General features: G+C 38.6%; 1 protein-coding gene across 1 annotated transcript; it reads left to right on the forward strand.

The window, feature by feature from the left end:
• Positions 1-5,831: 5,831 nt before the first annotated feature.
• On the forward strand, positions 5,832-22,430 carry LOC141420350 (uncharacterized). The gene is made up of 4 exons (XM_074064604.1): positions 5,832-5,987; positions 11,959-12,504; positions 14,324-14,483; positions 21,770-22,430. The coding sequence occupies exons 1-4, from the start codon at positions 5,832-5,834 to the stop codon at positions 21,775-21,777; spliced, it is 870 nt and encodes a 289-aa protein (XP_073920705.1). The 3' UTR covers positions 21,778-22,430.
• Positions 22,431-23,043: the final 613 nt, after the last annotated feature.

The raw sequence follows: 23,043 nt of genomic DNA on the forward strand, positions 1-23,043 counted from the left end.
TGGTAACAAAACCAATGCTTAGTTCAAAAATGTAAAGTTGCTATTGGGCACAAGATAAGCTACACTCCCCAATTTCCCCGCAGTTAGGTTGGGGCAACTGACTGTGTTCTAGATGGTGGAATGTGAGCAGAAGTGATTTACACCACTGGGAGGCTCAGTCTCTGGAACCTCCCATGTGCCACCCTCCATTCACTCCCTTCCTTCTGCAGTATCCTTGGAAGTCACCTGTAGAAGACCATACCAACAGAGGGAATGAGGTAGGCCTGGAATGATTGGGTAAAGACGAATCTCACATTCTCTCCCCACTCTCACACATCGAATTGGGATGTGAGTGAATGATAAGTTTTTATTGTGTTAAGCCTCTGTGAGTTGGAGACTGTTAATACCAGTCAGTGTTATTTACCCTAACACATCCCTCTATTGTACATGGTAGTCCTCTTGCCTAAAATGCATGCTCTCTTTTGTCTGTTTTTTTGTAATTGAAATCTTACCAGTGTCTAAAGATCCAACTAAAGTCCTGCCTGATCTATGAACTTTTTAATGAGCACTAGAGCTCATGACGTCCTTCTTTCTTCATCTCCCAAGGTACTTGGTGTTCTTTTTGTATCTTCAATATGCACTGCTTTACTTTGTAATTTGACTTTCAATACATATTTCTTTATTTGCTTAAATAGATTATAATTCCCAACTGGAAAAAAACTATTATTATTTTTATTGTTATTATTAAGTCCTCAAAGCAATTATCACCAACCCTTATAGGTGACACACCAGGAATGAAAAGTCAAAAGTCATTGAAGGCTCATAAATGTCCTAAAAATATCATAGTACTATTGTATCTATTGCTGAAAAGTCATAGTAATAATTCAATGGTAGGATGTCTGTATTTGAACCATGTTGGAACAGAAGAAAATATTTATTTCTAGAATAGAATTGGTCTCATGTGTACTAAATGAAAAATATTTTTACTGTGTCATTTACAGTGTAAAGAAGATTAGGCACCTTTACTACTACTCAAGATATCTTGATTATGTTAAGTATAAATGATGAGAAAATTAAGTCAGACTTAGGGAATTTATAACTTTAGATTACATAGTTATAATTCATGAAACGTAGAATCAATACTATAGATTTTTGTCTTGATAAGCTATCTCCTAGGCTCTGTCTTCAAAATATCTATCTTCCTCCAGACTTGCACTCTTTCACCAATAAAGCAAACTCATATTTCCTCTACGTCATCTTGTTGCAGAAGAAAAAGTTACTTACAATTGCATTTTTTAGTTTTGAGTATGGAACATAGCTCTACTTTGAAACATTCCTCTCTCTTGGCTTCCTTGTCATTGTTCTTTTGTGATTACCCTCCCACCTTCCTGGCCACTTTGTCCATTTTGGCAGACTCCTCTTAGTCTATCCCCCTGTTACATATTTTTAAAAGGTGGCACAGCTCTCACCTTTCAATATCAATACTCCATTTCATAACTGGGTAATCCAATCCACTCTTTTGTCTTTTTTATCAACTATATGCATAGGATTACCAAAATGAAATGACATCAAGTAAACTGAAAAGCTATATTTTATTTAAAGATATGAAGAAATGTGAATTAAATTCAGAGAGGAACACACTCTTATGAGTAAGGAGAAACCTGAGGCTGCTTTCTATCCCTAGGATAATTTGTATGTGGCAGAGGAGCAGATATAATACTGTCAAAATTTTGCTGCACAAGATGAAATGAGTCTTTTTTTTGGCACTACTGGAGTTTGAAATCAGGGCTTCATGCTTGCTAGATAGGTGCTCTGTCACCTGAGCCATTCCACCAACCCCTTTTTTGTGTGCTGTGTATTTTTAAGATAGTGTCTTCTGAGCTATTTGCCTGGGCTGGCCTCAAACTGTGATCCTCCTGATCTATGCCTCCCTAGTAGCTAGGATTTTTCAGGCATGAGCCACCACACCTGGCTTGTCATAGATACTTTATTATAAGTTTGTTGTTATTTAGAAAATAGATTACAGTTATCTTCACTGAGATTGAACTGACAATCTGTACATAAAGTTGTGAAAGACTGACATCTTAACTTCATGGTGTTTTCCAATTCTTGAATAAGAAATATTTTAAATTTGTATAAATCTTCTTGGATTTCCTTCCTCAGTTCTTAGAGTTTTTTAATATTAGATACTGGGATATTTCACTCATTTTTTCACCTGTATTTAATTTTTTGCTAATCTTGGACATAGCATTTTTAAATTCTACTTATTTGGTAATATATGTATATAGGAATTGACTCATGTCATCAGTGAATAATTGTGGTTTTATTTTTTCCTTTAAAATATGTATAACTTCTATTTCCTTTCCTGTATTATTGCATTAGCTACAGTTTCTAGAAAAATGTTCAGTGAGAGTGGTCAAAGAGGACATCGTTTCTATTCTATCTTAAAGGAATATGTCCAATTTCTCACCCTTAATAACAGTTTGCTGAGCGTTTTTATCATTAATAGATCTTGTATATTGTCAAGTAAATTCTCTGCTGAATTGTATGATCAACTGACATGATCATACAGTTTTGTCTCTTTAGCTTATTGATGTGGAGAATTATTTTGCAGGATTTTAGAATATGAGCCAGTCTTACACACTTGAAATACATTTCAGTCATAATGTTTGATTCTTTTCATATATCATTAGATTTGATTCCTATTTTGTTGTGGAAACTTGCATATATGTTCATGAGTAATATTTGCATATAGTTTTCCTTTTTTGTAATGTCTATATCTAGTTTTGTATTGGGTAAGCTGACCTCAGACAATGCTTAATTATTGAGTTTTATTATTTGCCTAATGTCCATTGAATCAGTAGTAATGTGCTTTCTTCCATTTCTCGTACTATGTCCCTTTTCTTTTCTTCCTTGATAAGTTTGGCTAGGTGTCTATCAACCTACTGATCTTTCAAAACAACAGTTTTTGTTTTGTTGATTTTTTAGTGTATTTTGCTTTCAATTTACTGATTTCTGCTCTACTTTTTAACATTTCTTTACTTCTGCTTGCTTCCAGATTAAATTGATCAACTTTATCTACTGTCTTAGTGGGAATTAGATTATTGATTCCAGATATTTTTCTTTTATAACATTTTTACAGCCTCCTGAAGGAAATTTTATTTTATTATTTATTTTTAAAATTTAAAAATTAACTAACATGTTCTAATATGCTATAAATTTCCCAGTCACTACTTTCACTGCATCCCACAAGTTTGATAAGCTGTATTTTAATTTTCATTTACTTAAAATATCTTGAAATTTCTCTCAAGGCTCCTTCTTTGCCTATGTGTTACTTAGATGGGTGTCACTTAATTTTCAAATATTTGTGGAATTTTCTAGCTATCTTATTGCTTGCTTGTTTAATTGCTTAGTAATTTGGTCACAAATTACCACATATATGACTTCTATTCTTTTAAATTTGTTCAGATTTGCTCTGTCTTGATGAATGTTCCATGTGAGCTTGAGAAGAATGTGTATTTTGATGGCACATTATTTTATTCTATAAATTATTTTCACTTATGGTGTTGAACATGCTGTTTGGTCTATTCTTCCATGCACTTTTGTATTGCAAACCACATTGTTTCATCTCTTCCAGAACTCTTCACTACTTCCTGGTCCCCTTCCCATAGTGGCCTCTGCCAGTTTAGGATTACCATATACACTCCTCTACAGTGAGCACATCAACCACATTCTAGTATTAGGTTTCCTTTCCTTTCTCTATTCTTGCTGGGCATGTTCTTCTCTTAGTGCATGACCTATGTCCAATAATATTACTGTATTTGTTTTAGGTCTATAATCTGCATAGGAAGGAGAACATGCAATTTTTGGCCTTCTGAGCCTGGCTAACTTCTCTTAAGATGATGTTTTCCAGTTCCATCCATTTGTACTTCTGAATAACAAAATTGCATTCTTCTTCAAGGCTGAGTAAAATCCCATTGTGTACAAATACCACATTTTCTTAATCCATTCATCAGTAGTGGGGTACCTTGGCTATTTCCATAGCTTGGCTATTATAAATAGTGCTGCAGTAAACATGAGTGTGCAGGTGCCTTTGTAATAACCTGATTTGCATTCCTTTAGGTATATCCTGAAGAGTGGGATTGCTGGATCATATGGCAGATCTAGGTTTAGTTTTATAAGAAATCTCCATATTGTTTTCCAAAATGGTTGTACTAGCTTACATTCCCACTAGCAGTGTATGAGGGTTCCTGTTTCCTGCACCCTCACCAATATTTGTTGGTGGTGTTCTTGATGCTAGCTATTCTAACAAGAGTGAGGTGGAATTTTAGTGTGGTTTTGATTTGCATTTCCTTTATGGCCAGGGATGGTGAACATTTTTTCATGTGTTCTGGCCACTTGGACTTCTTCCTTTGAAAAAGTTCTTGCTTCCAGAGTATTCCCTGCTCTTTCCTGTACTAACTGCAAGGTTTTGGTCTGATATTATGGTCCTTAATCCACTTTGAGTTGATACTAGTACAGGCTGACAGGCATGGATCTAGTTTCAGTTTTCTGCAGGCAGATAACCACTTTTTCCAGCAACATTTGTTGAAGAGACTATCTTTCCATAATCATATGTTTTGGGCACTTTTGTAAAAAAATATAAGGTGGATGTAGCTGTATGGATTCATATCTGGGTCTTCCATTCTGTTCCACTGGTCTTCATATCTATTTTTGTGCCAGTACCATGCTGTTTTTATTGCTATGGCTCTGTAGTATAGTTTGAAGTCAGGTATTGTGATACATCCAGCTTTACTCTTTTTGCTCAGTATTGCCTTGACTATTTGCAGCCTTTTGTGTTTCCTAACGAACTTTAGGGTAGTTTTTTTCAATCTCTGTGATGAATGTCATTGGGATTTTGATAGGAATTGTGTTGAATATGGGATTGTTTTTGGTAGTATAGCCATTTTTTCTTTCTGCCAATCCATGAGCATGGGAGATCTTTCTACTTTCTGTAGTCTTCCTTGGTCTCTTTTTTCAGTGGTTTGTAGTTCTTCTTGTAGAGGTCATTCACATCCTTGTTAAGGTTTTTCCTAGGTATTGGATTTTTATTAAGGGTATTGTAAATGGAATTGTTTTCCTATATGCTTTCTCACTTTGTTCATTGTTGGTATATAGAAAGCTTCTAGTCAAGATAGTAACCACCATCACATTAGAAGCAGATAAAATTCAAAGACTGACCCTTAAGTCTACCTTTAATTGCACCTAACAGCCATGAAAATCCTGTGTGGCACAGCCAGCAAGGCAATTCTGACCCTGGGGAAAAAAAGGTCTCTGACTTTTTCTCTTTTTTTTTTCTTTCTTTCTCCCAACAAGCCAAAGACAGAGCATCAATCAGAATCAAACTCTGTGATATCCTGGACTCCTAGCCTGTGGAACTCCTCCCTATGCTACACCACACTGAAAAAAGCGGCACCATTTCTCCCCACCAACCGGCTCCAAAGCTGCTTGCATAAAACTGTAGAATGAACAGATGAGCATCACGTACCATGTGCAACTTCCCTACCCATCACCCACAAAAATCATCCAGTGCAGTCCCTTGCAGACTGAATGCCCCCCCAGCAAAAGAGAAAAATATAAACAGCAAACTGTAACCTAATACTGACAACAGAGGTGGGGATGGAGCAAGGAGCCAAACTCTCAGTGCCAAACTCTCAGTGAGGAAATGTGGGTAAAGCAATGAAGGCTGAGAACAGGCATTGGGCAACAGGCCAACCTCCCAAACAGGGCAAGTTGTGGATCCCAGAGCTGATCTTTGGAACAAAGGGCAGCATTCAAAACTAAATTGCCCCACCTTGCTGTGGAAAGAGCTGATGAACAGGGCTGCAGGTGAAGGACAACACAACTGCTGCCTGGTTAAAACAACAGCTCTGAACATCCTGCATAAACTGTCAGAGTTACCTCACCTCACGAATCCAACTGACATTGTGGACAGAAGGACCAAATACTACTCACAAGCCAGTAACCTGGTGAGAGCACATCAGAGCTTCCACTTGTATGCCAATACCAGGACTGGACACCTAAGAAATAACTCCCAAACTTATACCAAAAGACTGAACATTCTGTGGTTCCTGAAACTGGAGATTTTTATTGTGTTTCTTTCTTTTTTCTAATTATTATTATTATTATTCTTGTACTATTAACTTCACCATCATTATTCTCATATCCCTAATTTTACCCTCTTCGCTTTCCCTCCTTCTCCTGTGCTGCAATCCATTGTTCTCCCTACCAACTACTCTTTCTGCCCATCCTCATCCACTCTTTCCCCCATATTCACCCACCCTTCTATGCTACCCCAACCTGTCACCACACTACCCCTCCTTCCTACACACTCACCACCCACTGACTAGCCTATTGTACCAACTATACACACCCCAATCCCCTGCAATCCCTGACACATGCACCCACCACTACAACAACAGAAGTACACCCAAACACATATAAGGCCTACAAAACCCTGCAGCCCCCAAACATCTTCCCCTACCCACCCCTTTTCTTGCCCAGCCCCACTTTTAGCACCACTTTATCAATTCTCCAAAATAAATAACTAGCCAAACAACCATTACCCCCCAATTCCCATTGTTTATAGATATTATCACCAAGGGGTTTTCTATATAATATGTAAAAAACTGGTCTGGCATTCAACCTGTGAATTTGTTATTGCTAAATTACACCCCCAGGCCAGGGAAAGAAAGAGCACATTAACCTAGCTAACAACCAAGTCAGTTGCAACACAAATATTAAATCAAGGGAAAGAACATGGGCAATTAAAACCACAATGAGCCTATCAAGGACATAGTTGCATAGGACCAAGTGGAGGGATGGGATGCAGAAGAAGGGATAGAAACCACTCTCCTCAAAAAAATAATTCAATACAAGATTCAGTGGAAAATGTAGAAAATGGATATCATCCCTGACCCCAACAAAACAATGATAAATGTCAATAAGGAACCCAGGACACCTACCAAAAAATCCTCAAAGAAGAAATCTTAGAAGATATCACTGAGAAATTCATGGAGAAAAATATTAAACATAGTTAACCAGAATGTACAAGATGCACTCAAGAATTTTCAAGACACCAAAAATAAAGTACATGAGAAGACATAGAAACAAATAAATGAACTCAGAGAGGACTTTAAATGAAACAAAGGATACTACAGAAAGAGAGATTTATGAATTAAAGATGACAACACAAAATATAAAGTAGGATTTGGAAAAAGATATGGAAAACCTCAGAAAAAAAGAATCAGACAGAAATCCTGGAAATAAAATGTCCCTTAAGTCAAACAAAAAATACAGTGGAAGGCCACACCAGCAGACTAGAACAAGTGGAAGACAAATCTCAGATCTCAAAGATAAATTGAAGTTAAAAAAAAAAAAACAAAAGAAATCTTAGTCAAACAACTCAAGAGCTGTGAAAGGAATATGCAAGAACTCACCGACTCCATCAAAAGACCAAACCTGAGAATCATGGGCATTGAAGAAGGAGAAGTACAAGTCAAAGGGCTACATAATATATTCATAAAATAACAGAAAATTTCCCAAATCTCAACAAAGTTTTGCCCTTTCAGGTACAGGAACAGACTTGACCAAAACAGAACCTCCCTACAGCATATTATCATTAAAACAACAAGCACAGAGAACAGAGAAAGAACATTGAGAGCTATAAGAGAGAAAAACCAAATAACTTATAAAGGTAAGCCCATTAAAATAACAGCAGATTTTTCAGTGGAAACATTAGAAGCAAGAAGGGCATGGAGTGAGGTATTTTGGGCACTGACTGAAAACAACTTCAGCCTTTGGTACTCTTCCCAGAAAAATTATCATTCATAATTGACAGAGCCATAAAAGTCTTCCATGATAAACAGAAACTAAAACAATATATGGCCACCAAGCCACCACTATAGAAGAGTCTACAAAATATTTTCTACAAAAAATTCAGCACATAGAAGATGAAAGCAAACGAAACCACAAGAGGATGGGAAGCATCAAACCATAGGAGAAGAAAAGACAAGTAATCAGAGAGTAGCATTGATTTGGCTGCACACGATCAAATCCTTAACCAAAAAAACAACAAGATGGTAGGGATCACCACATATAAATCAATATTAACACTAAATGTCAATGGACTCAAATCTCCCATTGAAAGACACCATTTGGTGAACTGGATTAAAAAGGAAGATCCAACAATCTGTTGTTTACAAGAGACGCATCTTATTGACAGAAATGAACACTGGCTTATAGTGAAAGGCTGGAAGAAGATTTACAAGCAAATGGTCCCCCAAAACAGGCAGGAGTAGCAATACTTATGTCACACAAAATAGATTTCAAACTTATTTGATCAAATGAGATAAAGAAAGGACACTTCATAGTAATAAAATGGGCAAAACAACAAAAGGAAACAACAATTATAAACCTATATGCACCCAATTTCATCACTAAAGGACTTAAAAGCACACAGATTCCAACACAGGAGTAGTGGGAGACTTTAATATCCTTCTATCACCTATAGGTAGGGCATCCAAACAAAAAAATCCATAAAAAAAATCCTAGAAATTAATGACACCGTACATCAAGTGGACTTAACTGATGTCCACAGAATATTTTATCCAGCAACAGCACAATATACATTCTTCCCAGCAGCCCATGGAATTTTCTCCAGAATTGATCATATCTTAGGGCACAAGGAAGTCTCAGAAAATATAAGAAAATAGAAATAAACCCTGACTCCTATCTGAACACAATGCACTAAAACTCATCAAAAACAACAGCAGAAAATATGCAAATAATTAGAGGCTTAATAACACATTCTCAAGCATTAGTGAGTCAAAGAAGAAATAAGAGAGGAAATCAAAAGGTCCCTGGAAGCTAATGAAAATGAAAATACCACCTACCAGAACCTATGGAACATAACAAAGGCAGACCTAAGAGGAAAGTTTATAGCCATGAGTGCATATATTAAAAGGACAGAAAGATCTCAAATAAATGACCTAATGCTACATCTCAAACTCCTAGAAAAACAATAACAAGCAAAATCCAAAGCAAGTAGAAAGAGAGAAAAAACTTTTAAAGGGCCCAAATTAATGAAATAGAGACAAAAAATACAAAGAATGAACAAAACAAAAAGGTAGTTCTTTGAAAAAATAAACAAGATTAACAACCCCCTGGCAAATTTAACTAAAACAAGGAGGGAAAAGACCCAAATTAGTAAAATTAGGAACAAAAAGGGGAGATAACAACAAACACCATGGAAATCCAGGGAATCATCAGAGACTACTTTGAGAACATACATTGCAATAAATTTGAAAATCTTGAAGAAATGGACAAATTTCTAGATACTTATGACCATCCAAAACTGAACCAAGAGGATATTAACCTCCTAAACAGATCTATAACTCAAAATGAAATTGAACCAGAAACTCCAGGACCTGATGGGATCTCAGCGAAATTCCACCAGACCTTCAAAGAAGAACTAACACCAATACTCCTTCAACTTTTCCACAAAATAGAAACCTAACTCATTTTATGAAGCCAGCATTACACTCATCCCAAAACTGGACAAGGACACATCTGAAAAAGGAGGACTACAGGCCAATCTCCTTAATGAACATTGACACAAAAGTCCTCAATAAAATAATGGTAACCAAGTCCAACAACATATCAGAAAGATCATTCACCATGACCAAGTCAGCTTCATCCCAGGGATGCAGTGATGGTTCAACATATGCAAATCAATCAATGTAATATAACACATTAACAGAAGCAAAGACAAATCCAGTTGATTATCTCAATAGATTCAGAAAAAATCCTTTGTGAATATTCAACACAACTTCATGATAAAAGCTCTAAGAAAACTAGGAATAAAAGGAATGTGCCTCAACGTTATAAAGGCTGTACATGACAAACCTATTGCCAACATCATACTTAATGAGGAAAAACTGAAACCATTCCCCCTAAGTCAGGAATGAGACAAGGATGCTCACTCCTATTCAGCGTAGACCTGGAATTCCTACCCAGTGCAAGAAGGAATGCAAGAAGAAGGAATATAAGGAATCCAAACAGGTAAAGAAATAGTAAAAGTATCCCTATTTGCAGACAGCATGATCCTTTACCTCAAAGACCCAAAAAACTCACCCCAAAACTCCTAGATACCATAAACAGCTTCAGCAATGTAGCAAGGTACAAAATCAACTTATAAAAATCAGTAGCCTTTTTATACACCAACAATTAACGAATTGAGAAAGAATATAGGAAAATAATTCCATTTATAATAGCCTCAAAAAAATCAAATACATAGGACAACACAAGATTAACTGTCTTTAGAGTATAAAGGGTTTAAAATAAATAATTCATTGTTATGATGCCATCCAATATGCATCTGTAATTACAGGATGGCTCTTGGTTATAGAGATAAGGGAAAAGTAGAATCTGAAACTTCAGGATTACTACAGTCTCTCCCATGGTTAGAAGATGGCCATAGTGAATTTCACCTCTTTCTCCCTACTCCTCTTACCCCTCTTAACTTTTCCTCTAAGGGCATTTTACTTTCATTTTAGTTTCTGCTTTGAACCTGAATCATATCTAGGTCATTTGTAGTTCATAGAACTTGAACTTGGACAATTTCTCTATTGGGAAACTTTGGTAGTTTGGCTGCAGCTACATCTTTCTGTGGGTTCTGGCACTATTGAATAAAAATCTAGGTTGACTAGGGTTTTTCTAGACTTTGAAAATAATATTGAAATCTTTTTTTATAAAGTGCAGAAAAAATTCTGAAGAGTTAAACATGGAGGGGTTAAAAAGAGTAGTAGATGGGGTGAATTTAATCAAGGTACTTTACATGTATGTATGGAAATATCACAATGAATCCCCTTTGTATAATTAATTTCTGCTGTTGAAAAAATAGAGTTAAATAAGGGCAGGCATTATCCAGGTAGCAGGTGGAAATAGTCAACATAGGTGTGCTTTTTTTTGGGGGGGGGTTTCGTTTGGTTCCTTTATAAATCAATTTTGCCTGGACCTCAATTTCCTTTTATATAATAAAACTTAGTGATGGTACTTTATGTGTTTTTGTTTTTTGTTTTTTGTTTTTTTACTAGATCTGGAATTTGATTTTATACCTGTTCCTTTAAAGAGTTGAACTCTGTTATGGAAATGTTAAGAGATTTAAGTACCTGAATTGCAGAAGGAAGTCAAAACTGGAGGTTTAGACCTTGAGAGGCAGTGTACGGTGTATAGTAATGTTTAAGAGAAAGAAGTTTTAAAAAGAATAAAAATTAAAAAAAATTTTTAAAAAGCGAGAAAGAAGTTTGGCACCACAGTGCTGTTGTGCAAATCCTAGCTCTCTAGCTAAGTAAAGTATTTAACCTCCTGAGCCTTAAGATTTTAATTATTGAAATTGTGAATGGAGAATAATGGGTTTGGGAGGATTAATGAGTCCCTGTTATAATTAGTGGATCACTGTTTGCATTACTAATTGTCTTATGTGCATTTCACATCTGTTCCAAGCAACGTGAAATCTTCCCCAGAGCTAATGCAGTTTCCCAATTTTCTCTTTCTGGTGAAGTTTGTTCACAAGAAGTGCACAAAGAAGTATCTTGGATAAACCTCTAATTCCAGAAAGCTGTCTGCCTTGGTGCACCTGCTGAATAATATTAAGAGCATTTCTTTTTAAAAATCGTGAGCGTCAAGCCACTTTCATTAATACAACAACAATAATAAATGATACTATTTGAGAGATTCAGTGTGTCAGAATTTTACACAATCAAGTTCCCTTTATTTTATTAAAAGCATTTCCTTCTATTCTGTGCACTCATTTTATGTCGCCCACCTGAGTCTCATTTTTGTTAGCGTCCTTTTCCTAAGTGGCCTTATCTGTCCCCTGCTATCCGGAAGGCCATTAACATCCACTTTTGGTAGGAAGCAAGGTGATTCTGAAATTAGCCAGTTACTATAACCCAGTGGTCCAGGCTCCGCCCCCACTGCAAGGAGAGGGAGGAGGGCGGGGCTCGGCAGGTTTCTGGGCGGGGCTCGAGTGACGCAACCCAAGCGCCAGCGCCCTCGCGTGACCTGCTCGGCGGTCGCGGCGCAGAGCCGCAGCGTGTGCGTGGACACCTCCTTTCCTCCGCTTCCTCGGCTACCGCGGGTTCTTGCCAGGAGCTGAACTGCGGCGGCAGGTGGAGGGAATGCGCGCATGCAGAGCTGCGGGGCCCGGGTTGGGCGGCGGCACTCGCGGTCTCCCGAGACCAGCAGAGAGGTCTGGGCCGCCTGGCACTGGGCCGAGTTCGGAGCTGGGTCCCGCCTCGCAGGCCGGGCCCAGGTGGGCGGTACCTTTTCCCGGTGGGTTTGGGGGTGCAGCCGCGTGGGCCCAGGCGGGCGTCGCACAGGCTTCTCTTCCTAGGCTGCCCTCTGCCTTGGCGAATCCAAATCCTCCCTGAGTCCTTTCCGACCCTTGCTGGCATCGCGCGGAGCCCCGGACCTGCATCGCGGGTGAGTCAGGGGGCCCGGAAGGGCTGCGGCGCCTGCGGTAGGGGACCCGGTGGTGGAGTGGGCCCGGTGGGGACGTGGAGGAAGCTAGGTGGACTGGCGCTGCGCGGCCGGGGCTGGCGGGAAGGACCAGGCGTTGGCTAGCTGGGCCAGGAGCCTCGTCAGCTGCCTGGGAGCACAGCCCCGGGGCCCCCGCGGGTGCTTCACGCAGGGTCGCTTCACCTCAGGAGGGAAGGAAGCCTTGAGCTTCCTGGTCTCCTAGCTTGCTTGATTTGCTTGGGTTCTCATGGCTCCCAGTGCGCGACACTCAGCGGAAACTGTGTTTTGGTCAAAAGAGGTAAAGAAAAGTGATTGCCTTCGGGAGAGCATTAATTGTCCTGACTCCCCCACTGGACTTACTGTTGACAGGAGTGTTAAAGGCAAGATTTCTTGCAAAGCGATGGTGGTTTTGTAAGGTCTAAGAGTAAAGTTTCAGCTGATGTAGTTTACCTAGACAAAACTAAGTACAGACAAATCAACCAGGATAGTTTTCTTGTGTTAAGTTGAGTGGTATGTGGATTGTATGCGTATGGTATCTCATTGAATCATCAAAAACCTTTTACGTAAAGTCTTTATAGTCCCACTTTACAGATGGGAGAATAAAAGACCACAGCTCTAAAAGTAAGGGTAACTTGTCCAAAGTCAGAGCTGTGACTCAGCCAGGCCATTAGACTCATTTACAGTCCCTTAATCTGTATACTGTACTGTTTCTCTAATATCTCAAGAGTTTGTAAGGCTAGTTTTATTTGGTAAAGTGTCCAGAGTGCCCGGACTAGAAAAGAAAGTAAGGCACCCTTCGTGCCAGCAAGGACCCAGCAGTTTGATAGAAAAAGTTTTTCTAGGCCACACTTTGAGTATGTTTTAAAGATAGACTTTTTCCTCCTGAGTCCTCTGACTCCCACCTCATCCTCTTTCCATAGGACAGTGATTTTTGAAACTTTTGTAAGATCTTACTTTGAAAATTGGGGTTCTATCTTGGATTTATTACTTCTTGTTTTTAAACTTTAAACAAGGAAATATAATATTGGAGTAAAAGTAGAATAGTTTCCTGTTGTGTGTTCATGTTCAGAGTATTTAATATGAAATGTTAACACTGTTATGAAGTCAGAATACCTGTATGATTGGTTAAAATGTCATTTTTTAATTTAACATGAAACATGAAGAAGGGTCTTCCGAAGTGAAAAGGAAGAAAAAATAGAACATTTCAGGACTTCCAAAAACACTTTGGTTGGTATTATTGGCTACGATTTTTTAAAAAACTAATTTCGAGTTTAAGCTCTTCTAGAAAAAAAGCCGACATCTGCTTCATTTGTCATACAGTCTATGTGGTGAGGGAATGGCAGTGGAGTAGTGGGTGGTGTAAAGTAACCTACACATCCTTGTACCTGAGTTTTGGGCTCTTGATATCTGATGGACAGGTCATGTTTAGGCTGTACACGGGCAGGAGAAAACCAGGGAATCCCTAGGCTTGATTAACAAGTGTCAGTATGCCTTTTTCTCTTCCTTGGCTTGCTCTTTAGTTTGCCAATGTTTATAAAGAGTTTTAAAAATAAATGAGAAAATCAGTTGACGTTTGTTCTTTGTACAATATTTTATATAGATGAATAATATACATATATATATGTTTTTGTGGAGGAGTTACTGGGGTTTGAAATCAGGTCCTCACACTTGGTAAGTAGGTACTCTATCACTTGAGTTGTACCCCCAGCCCTTTTTGTTATTTATTCAGTTATTTATTTTTACTTTTTTTTTTAATAGGTTCTCTCACATTTTGTCTAGGCAGCCGTGGACAGTGATCCTCCTATATACCCTTTCTGCTTCCTGTGTTTCTGTGATGACAGATGCCTGCCACCATGTCCAGCTTTTATTGGTTGAGATGAGGTCTAGCATTGTTTTGCCCCAGATGGTCTTGAACTGTGATCCTCCCAATGACTGCCTTTCAGGTAGGTAAGACTCCAAGTGGGACCCCCTGGACCAGCCTTTTTGTTTTTGAGATTATTTTCCCCTAAAGCTCAGGTTGGCCTGGAACTTGTGATCCTCTTACCTCAGTCTCCCAAGTGTTGGGATTATAGGTGTGCTCAATCACATCTGGCTTTAAGTGTATTTTTTATGATGAAGGTCTATGGAGATTAGTAAAAGACGTGGTTAAACATGATTAAGAAGTAGTTTAATTCCTTTAATAAATATTTACTGAGTGCCATATAGCAGGCATTATTTCAAGCTTCTGTTAATAGAGAAGTGTAGTACCCTGGAGAGTACTACAGTATTGAATCCTTTCTTAAGAAGACAGTACTGCCACGTGCTGGTGGTAATCCTAGCTACTCAGGAGGCAGAAATCAGGAGGATTGCCATTTGAAGACAGCCTGGGCAAATATCTTCAGGACCCTATCTCAGAAAAAAACCTGTCACGAAAGAGGATTGGTGGAGTGGCTCAAGTTGTAAGTCCTGAGTTCAAACCCCAATACCACACACACACAAAAACAACCGAACACTTTTGTGAACTCATGTATTTTCTTGATTTTATATGCAAGGATGTTTTTCGCTTTATGTCAAAGACTACTGTCAAGCACTACTCATTTGGTAATTTTATCTATAATAAATCTTTATTGTTTTCATTAATAAATCAGGGATTTCCAGTACTACTGCTTTAGGTACTATGGTAAACTAGTGTTATAGACTTCAGCAAACTTTTTCATCTAAAGATAGTGACAGAATTTTAAAATTTCATGGGCGGTTAGGAAAATTGATTCGTTAATTTGAGAAAATTATGGGATACAGAAAAAGAAAAGTGAAGTGGTCAGATAGGCAGCAGTTTGGATGATGATTTGGAGAGTGAACTTGGAAGCCTGGTGGTCAGTTACAGCTATTGTAGTAATTCAGTTGAGAAATGAGGACTGGTAGTAGAGTAGTGTAAATGGGACATAAGGGATGGAAATGGATTCAGGAGTTGTAAAGGAGGTATAATGGGTAAGATTTACTGGGCTTCAGAGAGATTGAAGTCTGCATAATTTCTAGACACTGTTGTGTTCATGCCTATCATTAGGATTTAATAAATATTTGTGCGATGAATAAAAATGAATTCTCTAATGCCCGCCTTGGGAAACTGAATGAATTCTGGTGACATTTACTGCAGCAGTGAGTATAGGAAGAGCATTAGGCTGCAGAGTATGATGAGTTCAGTTTGAGGTGTCATATTTGAGGCGTCTGTGACTTATAAGAAATATCCTTAGGTAGTTGTACATATGGATCTGAGTTGAGAAGAAGACCCAGCTTGAGATACAAGTTTTGGAGACCTATTTTTCTAAAATTCTTTAAAAAGTTTATTTTACTAAGCAGGTGAGCCAATATGAATTTCTGGCTGTAGATGTGAGGTTTGCTAAAGTGCATCAGTTTTCTTGTATGGTAAGACTTTTTAAGTGTTTAAAATTGTTTCATATGTAACATGAAAAATATATGTGTATTTACTGGGAATTGAGCCCAGGGCCTCACGCATGTGCTCTACCAATTAGCTATACCCTGAGTCCAAGAATCAGTTTTGTGGTATGGATTATGTTAAAATGTGCTTTACATTTATTCAGTTTTCTGATATATAGTGTTTGAATTGTCTATACGTGAATATTCCTTCTGCCTGGTATTTGATTTGCTTATAAGAATCATTCATTGATATTTGTGGAACTGTTTTATTCATATTAACTTAATACTTTCTCGATTATGGTTTATGCCAGCTGATTTTAGTTAGAAAATTTGTAACTCATTAAATGCATGTTTTTCTCATACACATTTTACAGAATGAGAGAAATGTTAGTCATTATTTAGTGCCATGCGTATTGATGTTGTTTTTGCTTTCATTCTTGTGTTGAACTTAGCTACTACTTCTGTAGTGTGTGTGTGTTTGGTAAGGCCAAATGTTATGAGTTTTATTTTTGCTTTATATTTTTAATGCCTTTAGCATCTCTTCATGGAAAAGAAGGCCATTTTGCTACTTGGAGGCAGGCTCAAATAGATGCAGTAATTTACTCAAGCTGTTTCACAGCCTGCCTTGTTTCCAAAGTACCAGATGATTTCCATTATTTCTTTTCTTTTTCTTTTTGGTGGTACTGGTGCTTGAACTCAGGTACTCACATTTGCTAGGCAGGTGCTCTACCACTTGAGCCACTTCTCAAGTCCTCCATTATTTCTCACTTCAATTTTTTTTTGACAGGCCTGTGGTTTGAACTCAGGACCTTATGCTTGCCAGGAAGGCACTTGAGCCATGGTACCAGCCCTACTGTTTCTGATTGAATGTTATTTTTGGTTTGACTTTAGAGGGATATCAATGAATGTGTGTTTGTTGTATATAGAATCCTAGGACTGAAGGGGATGTGTGGAATGACTTCCTGGGTAGCAGGAATTCTACCAAGTAATCTGTTTGACTTAAAAGGACAACTGTGTATTTGTTTGCTTAAATGCCTAGAATAGGGGATTATATAATTGTGATTTATACACACAAAGCTGCTGGCTCTGGCTAAAATGTTAAAGGAAGCTAAATATGCTTTTGTTGTTTGCCATCTCCTTTTTAAGATTTTCCCCATCTTCAGGAATCAGTGCATTTTTGTGCTATTTATAGTTTCTAAAGCTTGTTAATGAGAAAAGTAGTCTAGTGAATTAATTCACACTGATAACACATAGCAATGGTTAATGGTAGATAATATTGAAATAGTCATATGCTGCATAGTGACCTTTTGATCAACAATGGACCACATATATTACTGTGTTCCCATAAGATTAAAGGAGCTTAAAAGTTGGTATAGCTTAATGACATTGTAGTATCTATAATGTGCAACACATTACATGTTTGTGGTGATGCTATCTTATAAAAGTATAGCACATAGATTTGTGTATATCACATAACTGATAACAATAGCAGACAAATCTGTTTCTGCTTTTTGCATTTACTATAGTGTACTTTGTTTAGTTATAACGTGTCCTTTCTATTTGTATTAAGAATAGTTTACTGTAAAACAGTATGTCATGCTACACTAGTAGTGGCTCCATGCATTTTGTGTTTATCACGTCTCTTGGTTGCATCATATTTTCTTGTGTTGATTTAATCTGACATCATCAAAATCTACTGCTAATTTTGACCGTAATAGGTCACATGGACTAAATGGCTTGGAAATGAGATTAAAAGTGACTTAAGGACTACAAAGGTGGAAAATTAGTGATGATTATTGCACATTAGTCAGGGATGTCTCATTACATCATAGTCTATTCTCCTGAAGAATAAGAACAAGTTATGGGAGCCTGTTAAACATTCTGCTTCATTGAAGGCAATGAGACTGACAAAAACTTGAGAAAGGCCTACATCATGTATGGAGAAACTTCTAATGACCTGGGACAGAAGCATATCCTTCACCACAGCATGAGAATCACGGCCAAAGCATAGCATTTGTTTGTGAAATTGAAAGAAAAGCTTGGACCCAACTGTGATGTTGAATTTATTGTTACTTGTGAGTGGTTTGAATGATTCAAGAATCATTATTCATTACATGTGTGAAAATGAGTGGTTAGGCTGCTGAAGAATGTTTGGAAAGTAGGTAAGATAATTGTGGAGGAAAATTATTTGTCAGAGCAAATCTTCAATGTGGATGAAACATCCAGATTCTGGAAATGAATACTGGAAAGATCTTTGATCTGTAAGTGACCAAGTCAATGCCAGGTCTGAAAGCTTTTAAGGACAGGATACCAATCTTGCTTGGGGCAATGTTATAGACTATAAATTGAAACCCTTTGTGATCTGTCACAGTGAGACGCTCATGGCTTTCAAGCGCATGAGTAAATACACACTGCCAGTGACCTACAGGAGCAATAAGAGACCATGGATGATTCAGAATGATCTCCTGAATTGCTGTGGCAGTTAAATGGAGAAATACTCTTTGAAAACAGCATGCCTTTCAAGATGTTGTTTGTTGTTGATAATGTTCTCATGTACCCTTCTTTTATTGGTGATGTTCATCTCAATATCAAAATGATGCTTCTTCTTCCACACCTTCTCTCTGGGACAACCAGTAGATTGAGGAGTTATAGCAATTTTTAAGGACTACTAACCAAGGAGGACCTCTGTCCAGGCTATTGCAGCTGAGGAAACACTGATGCATTTCTCCAAGGATTGCATATATAACTCCATCAAGAACCTTGCTTGGGCTTGAGGCCATGTCCCCAAGAAGTGAATTAATGGCATCTGTTTCTTGAAGTAGACACTAAGGAGATTTGTCCATGACTTCAGCGGACTTATCAAAGGTGAGGAGGATGCAGAAATCCAGGTGGTGGTTGAGATGTCAAACAACTTTAAGGTGGATGTGGATGACATTGAGGAGCTGCTAGAGGTGGTTCCTGCCTTGCTGGAACTGGAAGAGGAACATAGCTGAAGAAGCAAGAGCAAAGGAAATTGCACAGTAAGAAGAGAAGAGCTCCCAAGAATTTACAATGAAGGGTTTAGAAGTAGGGTTCTTCCTCCTGCTGCTGTTGCTGCTGCTGCTCCTCTTCTCCTCCTCCTCCCTTCTCGTTTTCCTCTGTCCTTCTTCCCACCTCCTGCTTGTCTTTCTCCTCCAGGGCTTTGCTTATCCTGGGCAACTGCTCTACTGCTGAGTTATACCCCCAGCTCAAGTGAATGGTTTGCAAACCTCAACAAAAACTTTAAAAAGTTTGAAAACATGCATGCTATCACTGAAAGATCGTTATTAATAAAGAATGTTCATGGCTGGGTGTTGTGCCTATAATCCCTGGTATTTGGGAGGAAAGCAGATATAGGAAGATTGTGGTTTGAGGCCAGCACAGTGTTACCGGGGCAAGTTAGCAGTATCTCAAAGAACAAATTGAGAATGGTGTAGTATGCCTGTAATCCCAGCTACATGGGAAGCAGAGGTAGAAGGAATGTAGTCCAAGGTCAGCCCTGGGCAAAAGCACAAGACCTTATCTCAAAAGTAACTAAAAGAAAAAAGGGTCAGGGTTGTGTCTCAAGTGGTAAAGCACTGGCCTAGCAAGTGTGAGACCCTGCAGTCAAACCCCAATAACCTCCCTTCCCCACAACAAAGGGAAGAGGTAAATCATGAATGCTCATGGTTCATCATCTCCTTACTAGCAAATTGATGAGAAAAAAGAAATAAATGAAGCAAATGACCATGGACATATTTCTGAGAAGACTGGCCCCTTCTCAGGATGAGCCTCAGGCAGGTCCTTAGAAGGAATTCCAGAAGAAGGCACTGTTGTCCTAGGAGACTGCTACATGCTTGTTACTGCCCCTAAAGTCCTGCCAGTGGGACAAGATGTGGAGGTGGAGGATAATGATATTGAGGTCCTGACACTGGGCTAGGCTAATGTGTCTGCTTTCATCTTAGTTTTTAACCAAAAGGGTCCAAAAAATTAAAAATAGAAAATGGCTTATGGAATAAAAATATAAAGAAAGAAAATATTTTTTGTGTAGCTGAATGATGTGTTCATTTTATGTAAAAAAATTTAAAAACTGTAAAAACAGTTAAAGTAGTTAAAGATAATTCATTGAATAAAATAAGGTATTTTTTTGTCAGTTTAGTGTAGTCTAAGCATATAATGCTTGGAATTTCTTGAGTGTCTCCTGTACATTTTGGTTGACCATATCCAGTATCATCTCTATAAAATTCTCATTGACTACCTGTAGTATTTCTTCTTTTAGATTATTCTTGTAGGCTTCTCCCCAATGAATTTCTGATGTGCCTTTTGCAGTATGATTTTTGGTTATTTTTGGTGGGACTAGGGTTTGAACTCAGAGCCTCATGTTTATTAAACAGGTGTTCTACCACTTGAGCCACTATGCCAGCCCTGATTGTATTGGGTTTTTTTCAAGGTACGGTCTTGAGAACTGTTTGCCTGGGCTGGCTTCAAACTGTGATCCTCCTGATCTCTACCTCATGAGTAGCTAGGCATAAGCCACCGGTGCCCAGCTCACTTTTTATATCTTAGTACTTACTGCCTGGTTTAACCGGCTTTGTCTTGTGGTATTTTCTCTACTCAAAAATATCTTGCATTATCCCATGAGCTCGGAGGGCTACTTTGATCGTAACAGAGGCCTTTTAAGTGTTTTTCTCTAGGTGACTCTGAAGAATCATGCATTTTAGGTTCTCTGTGCATATGCCCACCACTAGCACTTAACTGCACGTTATCTGTTGCTAACGTCACTTAAATGACTAGAGGCCCTGAAATCTTTTTGAAATGGGGAATCTTTGGCTATTTCATGCTGGTATGTGGCATAGGCCTAGGTCAGGAGTCTCTGTTGAGGGGGACAGCTGGGATCCTTTAGGGATGGTGAGCAGAAGTAGTTGTGTAGAAGGAAGAGCCATGCTCAGAGTTTGGTAGAGTTAGCCCTTGAGCCGTATCACTTGTGGTCTCTGCCCTCTGTGTTTTACCTATGTTCATGTGCTTATTTGTGGCCTGTGTCACATCCTGAAAGTTATCCCCATGTTGAATTTGGTGTTCATTCCCACATCTACTTGTATACTGTCATTATCTACATAAGTATCTCAGAATTTACATTCTGCATGTTTTTAAAATCACTGCTCCTCTGTACCTTACCTTGTGTGTTGAACATGTCTTAAAGATTCTCCATGTGATGTGGGTAACCTTGAGTTTGTTTACCACCTTCCATACAGTGTTTTTATAAAACAGCAAATGGTCTACAATTTCTGCATTCTTTCTTAATGTTATTTTTATGTTTTGGTGGTTCTGGGGTTTGAACTCAGGGCCTCACCCTTGCAAGCAGGCAGTCTAACACTTGAGGCACGCAGACAGATCTGTTTTGTGTTGGGTGTTTTTGAGATAGGGTCATGCTAACTGAACTAATCCTCCCTATCTCTGCTTCCTGAGTAGCTAGGATTACAAGGCAGATCTTTTGCTACACGTTATAGAGTTGTCCGTTTTTTTATGATAAAGTTGCTGTGACCATTTTATAATACGGATCTTTGTGCTTTTACTCTGGGTTTCCTTGGGCAGCAATATTTTTACCTGCAGCTGGGGATCGATCCCTGGGCCTTGGGCGTGCTGGGCAGTCCTCTCCCCCTGGGTCACGGCCCTAGCAGCCTCAACACATTACTTTTAAATGACATGTGTTATTTGTGTCTTCTATCCGAAACAAAATGTCAGATTTTAATAATGAAATTACATTGTTACTAAGTATCGCAGGATGTTTTAATGACTAAATTTTTCATTTTTTTAACAGGACGCTGACAAAAATTTCATCAGGATCTTGGAGGAACAGGGCCGACTTCTTCTTGCCAGTACCTTCACTCACAGCTGCCCTTCCTGCTGGAGGAGAGAGGAGATGAGACTTTTGTAGCTGGAGCTTCAAGTTTGTGGATATACTTGTGTGTGCCATGCCTTCATATTTGTGGTGTCCATCGCTTGGCTGTCCTGTACAGTTAGTGTCAGAAATTGCTCTCTTATCACATTTTGAGTTTTATGAATGCGTAAAGCTGTCTCTTTCCTCAGGAGTTGTGTGACAAAAAGACATACAGAAATCTGTTTTGTTCCGTGGCCAAGTTTTTTTAGGATGAGCATCATCTCTGAAATTTTACAGTGGAATTTATTGAGAAGTTAGTATATCGAGTGTAAATACCCAGATGGAAATATAACATTCAGCACCCTGAAGTTCAGTCCCCCCATTTCCTCCTCTGTGCTGATGTTCACATTATTCCTGAGGAAACTGTCATCCACCAAGCTGTGTTTTTCTTTGTAGCCTTGTTCTTTATTGGCTTTTACCACTTTCTCGATACCATGAAGAGATATGGACAATTTTGTAGACTTAGATGTTTGTAGGCTGAGTAGTAATGGTGGTAATGTTATTAAGAGGATAAAAGCCAGTCTTTTTTTTTTATTATTCATATGTGCATACAAGGCTTGGGTCATTTCTCCCCCCTGCCCCCACCCCCTCCCTTACCACTCACTCTACCCCCTCCCTCTCCCCCCACCCCCACAATACTCAGCAGAAACTATTTTGCCCTTATTGCTAATTTTGTTGTAGAGAGAGTATAAGCAATAATAGGAAGGAACAAGGGTTTTTGCTGGTTGAGATAAGGATAGCTATACAGGGCATTGACTCACATTGATTTCCTGTGCGTGGGTGTTACCTTCTAGGTTAATTCTTTTTTGATCTACCCTTTTCTCTAGTACCTGTTCCCCTTTTCCTATTGGCCTCAGTTGCTTTAAGGTATCTGCTTTAGTTTCTCTGCGTTAAGGGCAGCAAATGTTAGCTAATTTTTTTAGGTGTCTTACCTATCCTCACCCCTCCCTTGTGTGCTCTCGCTTTTATCATGTGCTCATAGTGTAATCCCATTGTTGTGTTTGCCCTTGGTCTAATGTCCACATATGAGGGAGAACATACGATTTTTGGTCTTTTGGGCCAGGGTAACCTCACTCAGAATGATGTTCTCCAGTTCCATCCATTTACCAGCGAATGATAACATTTCGTTCTTCTTCATGGCTGCATAAAATTCC

This window comes from Castor canadensis, unplaced genomic scaffold, assembly GCF_047511655.1.
Source record: "Castor canadensis unplaced genomic scaffold, mCasCan1.hap1v2 HAP1_SCAFFOLD_149, whole genome shotgun sequence".
Lineage (NCBI taxonomy): Eukaryota > Metazoa > Chordata > Mammalia > Rodentia > Castoridae > Castor > Castor canadensis.

Bases quoted from the DNA above. Each gene is read 5' to 3' on its own strand.
- LOC141420350 (XM_074064604.1), top strand. From the start codon at position 5,832: ATGAACAGGGCTGCAGGTGAAGGACAACACAACTGCTGCCTGGTTAAA. The intron at 5,988-11,958 runs GTGAGAGCACAT...TTCTGAAATTAG, and splicing joins ACTCACAAGCCAGTAACCTG to CCAGTTACTATAACCCAGTG. The intron at 12,505-14,323 runs GTGAGTCAGGGG...TTGTCTAGGCAG, and splicing joins GCCCCGGACCTGCATCGCGG to CCGTGGACAGTGATCCTCCT.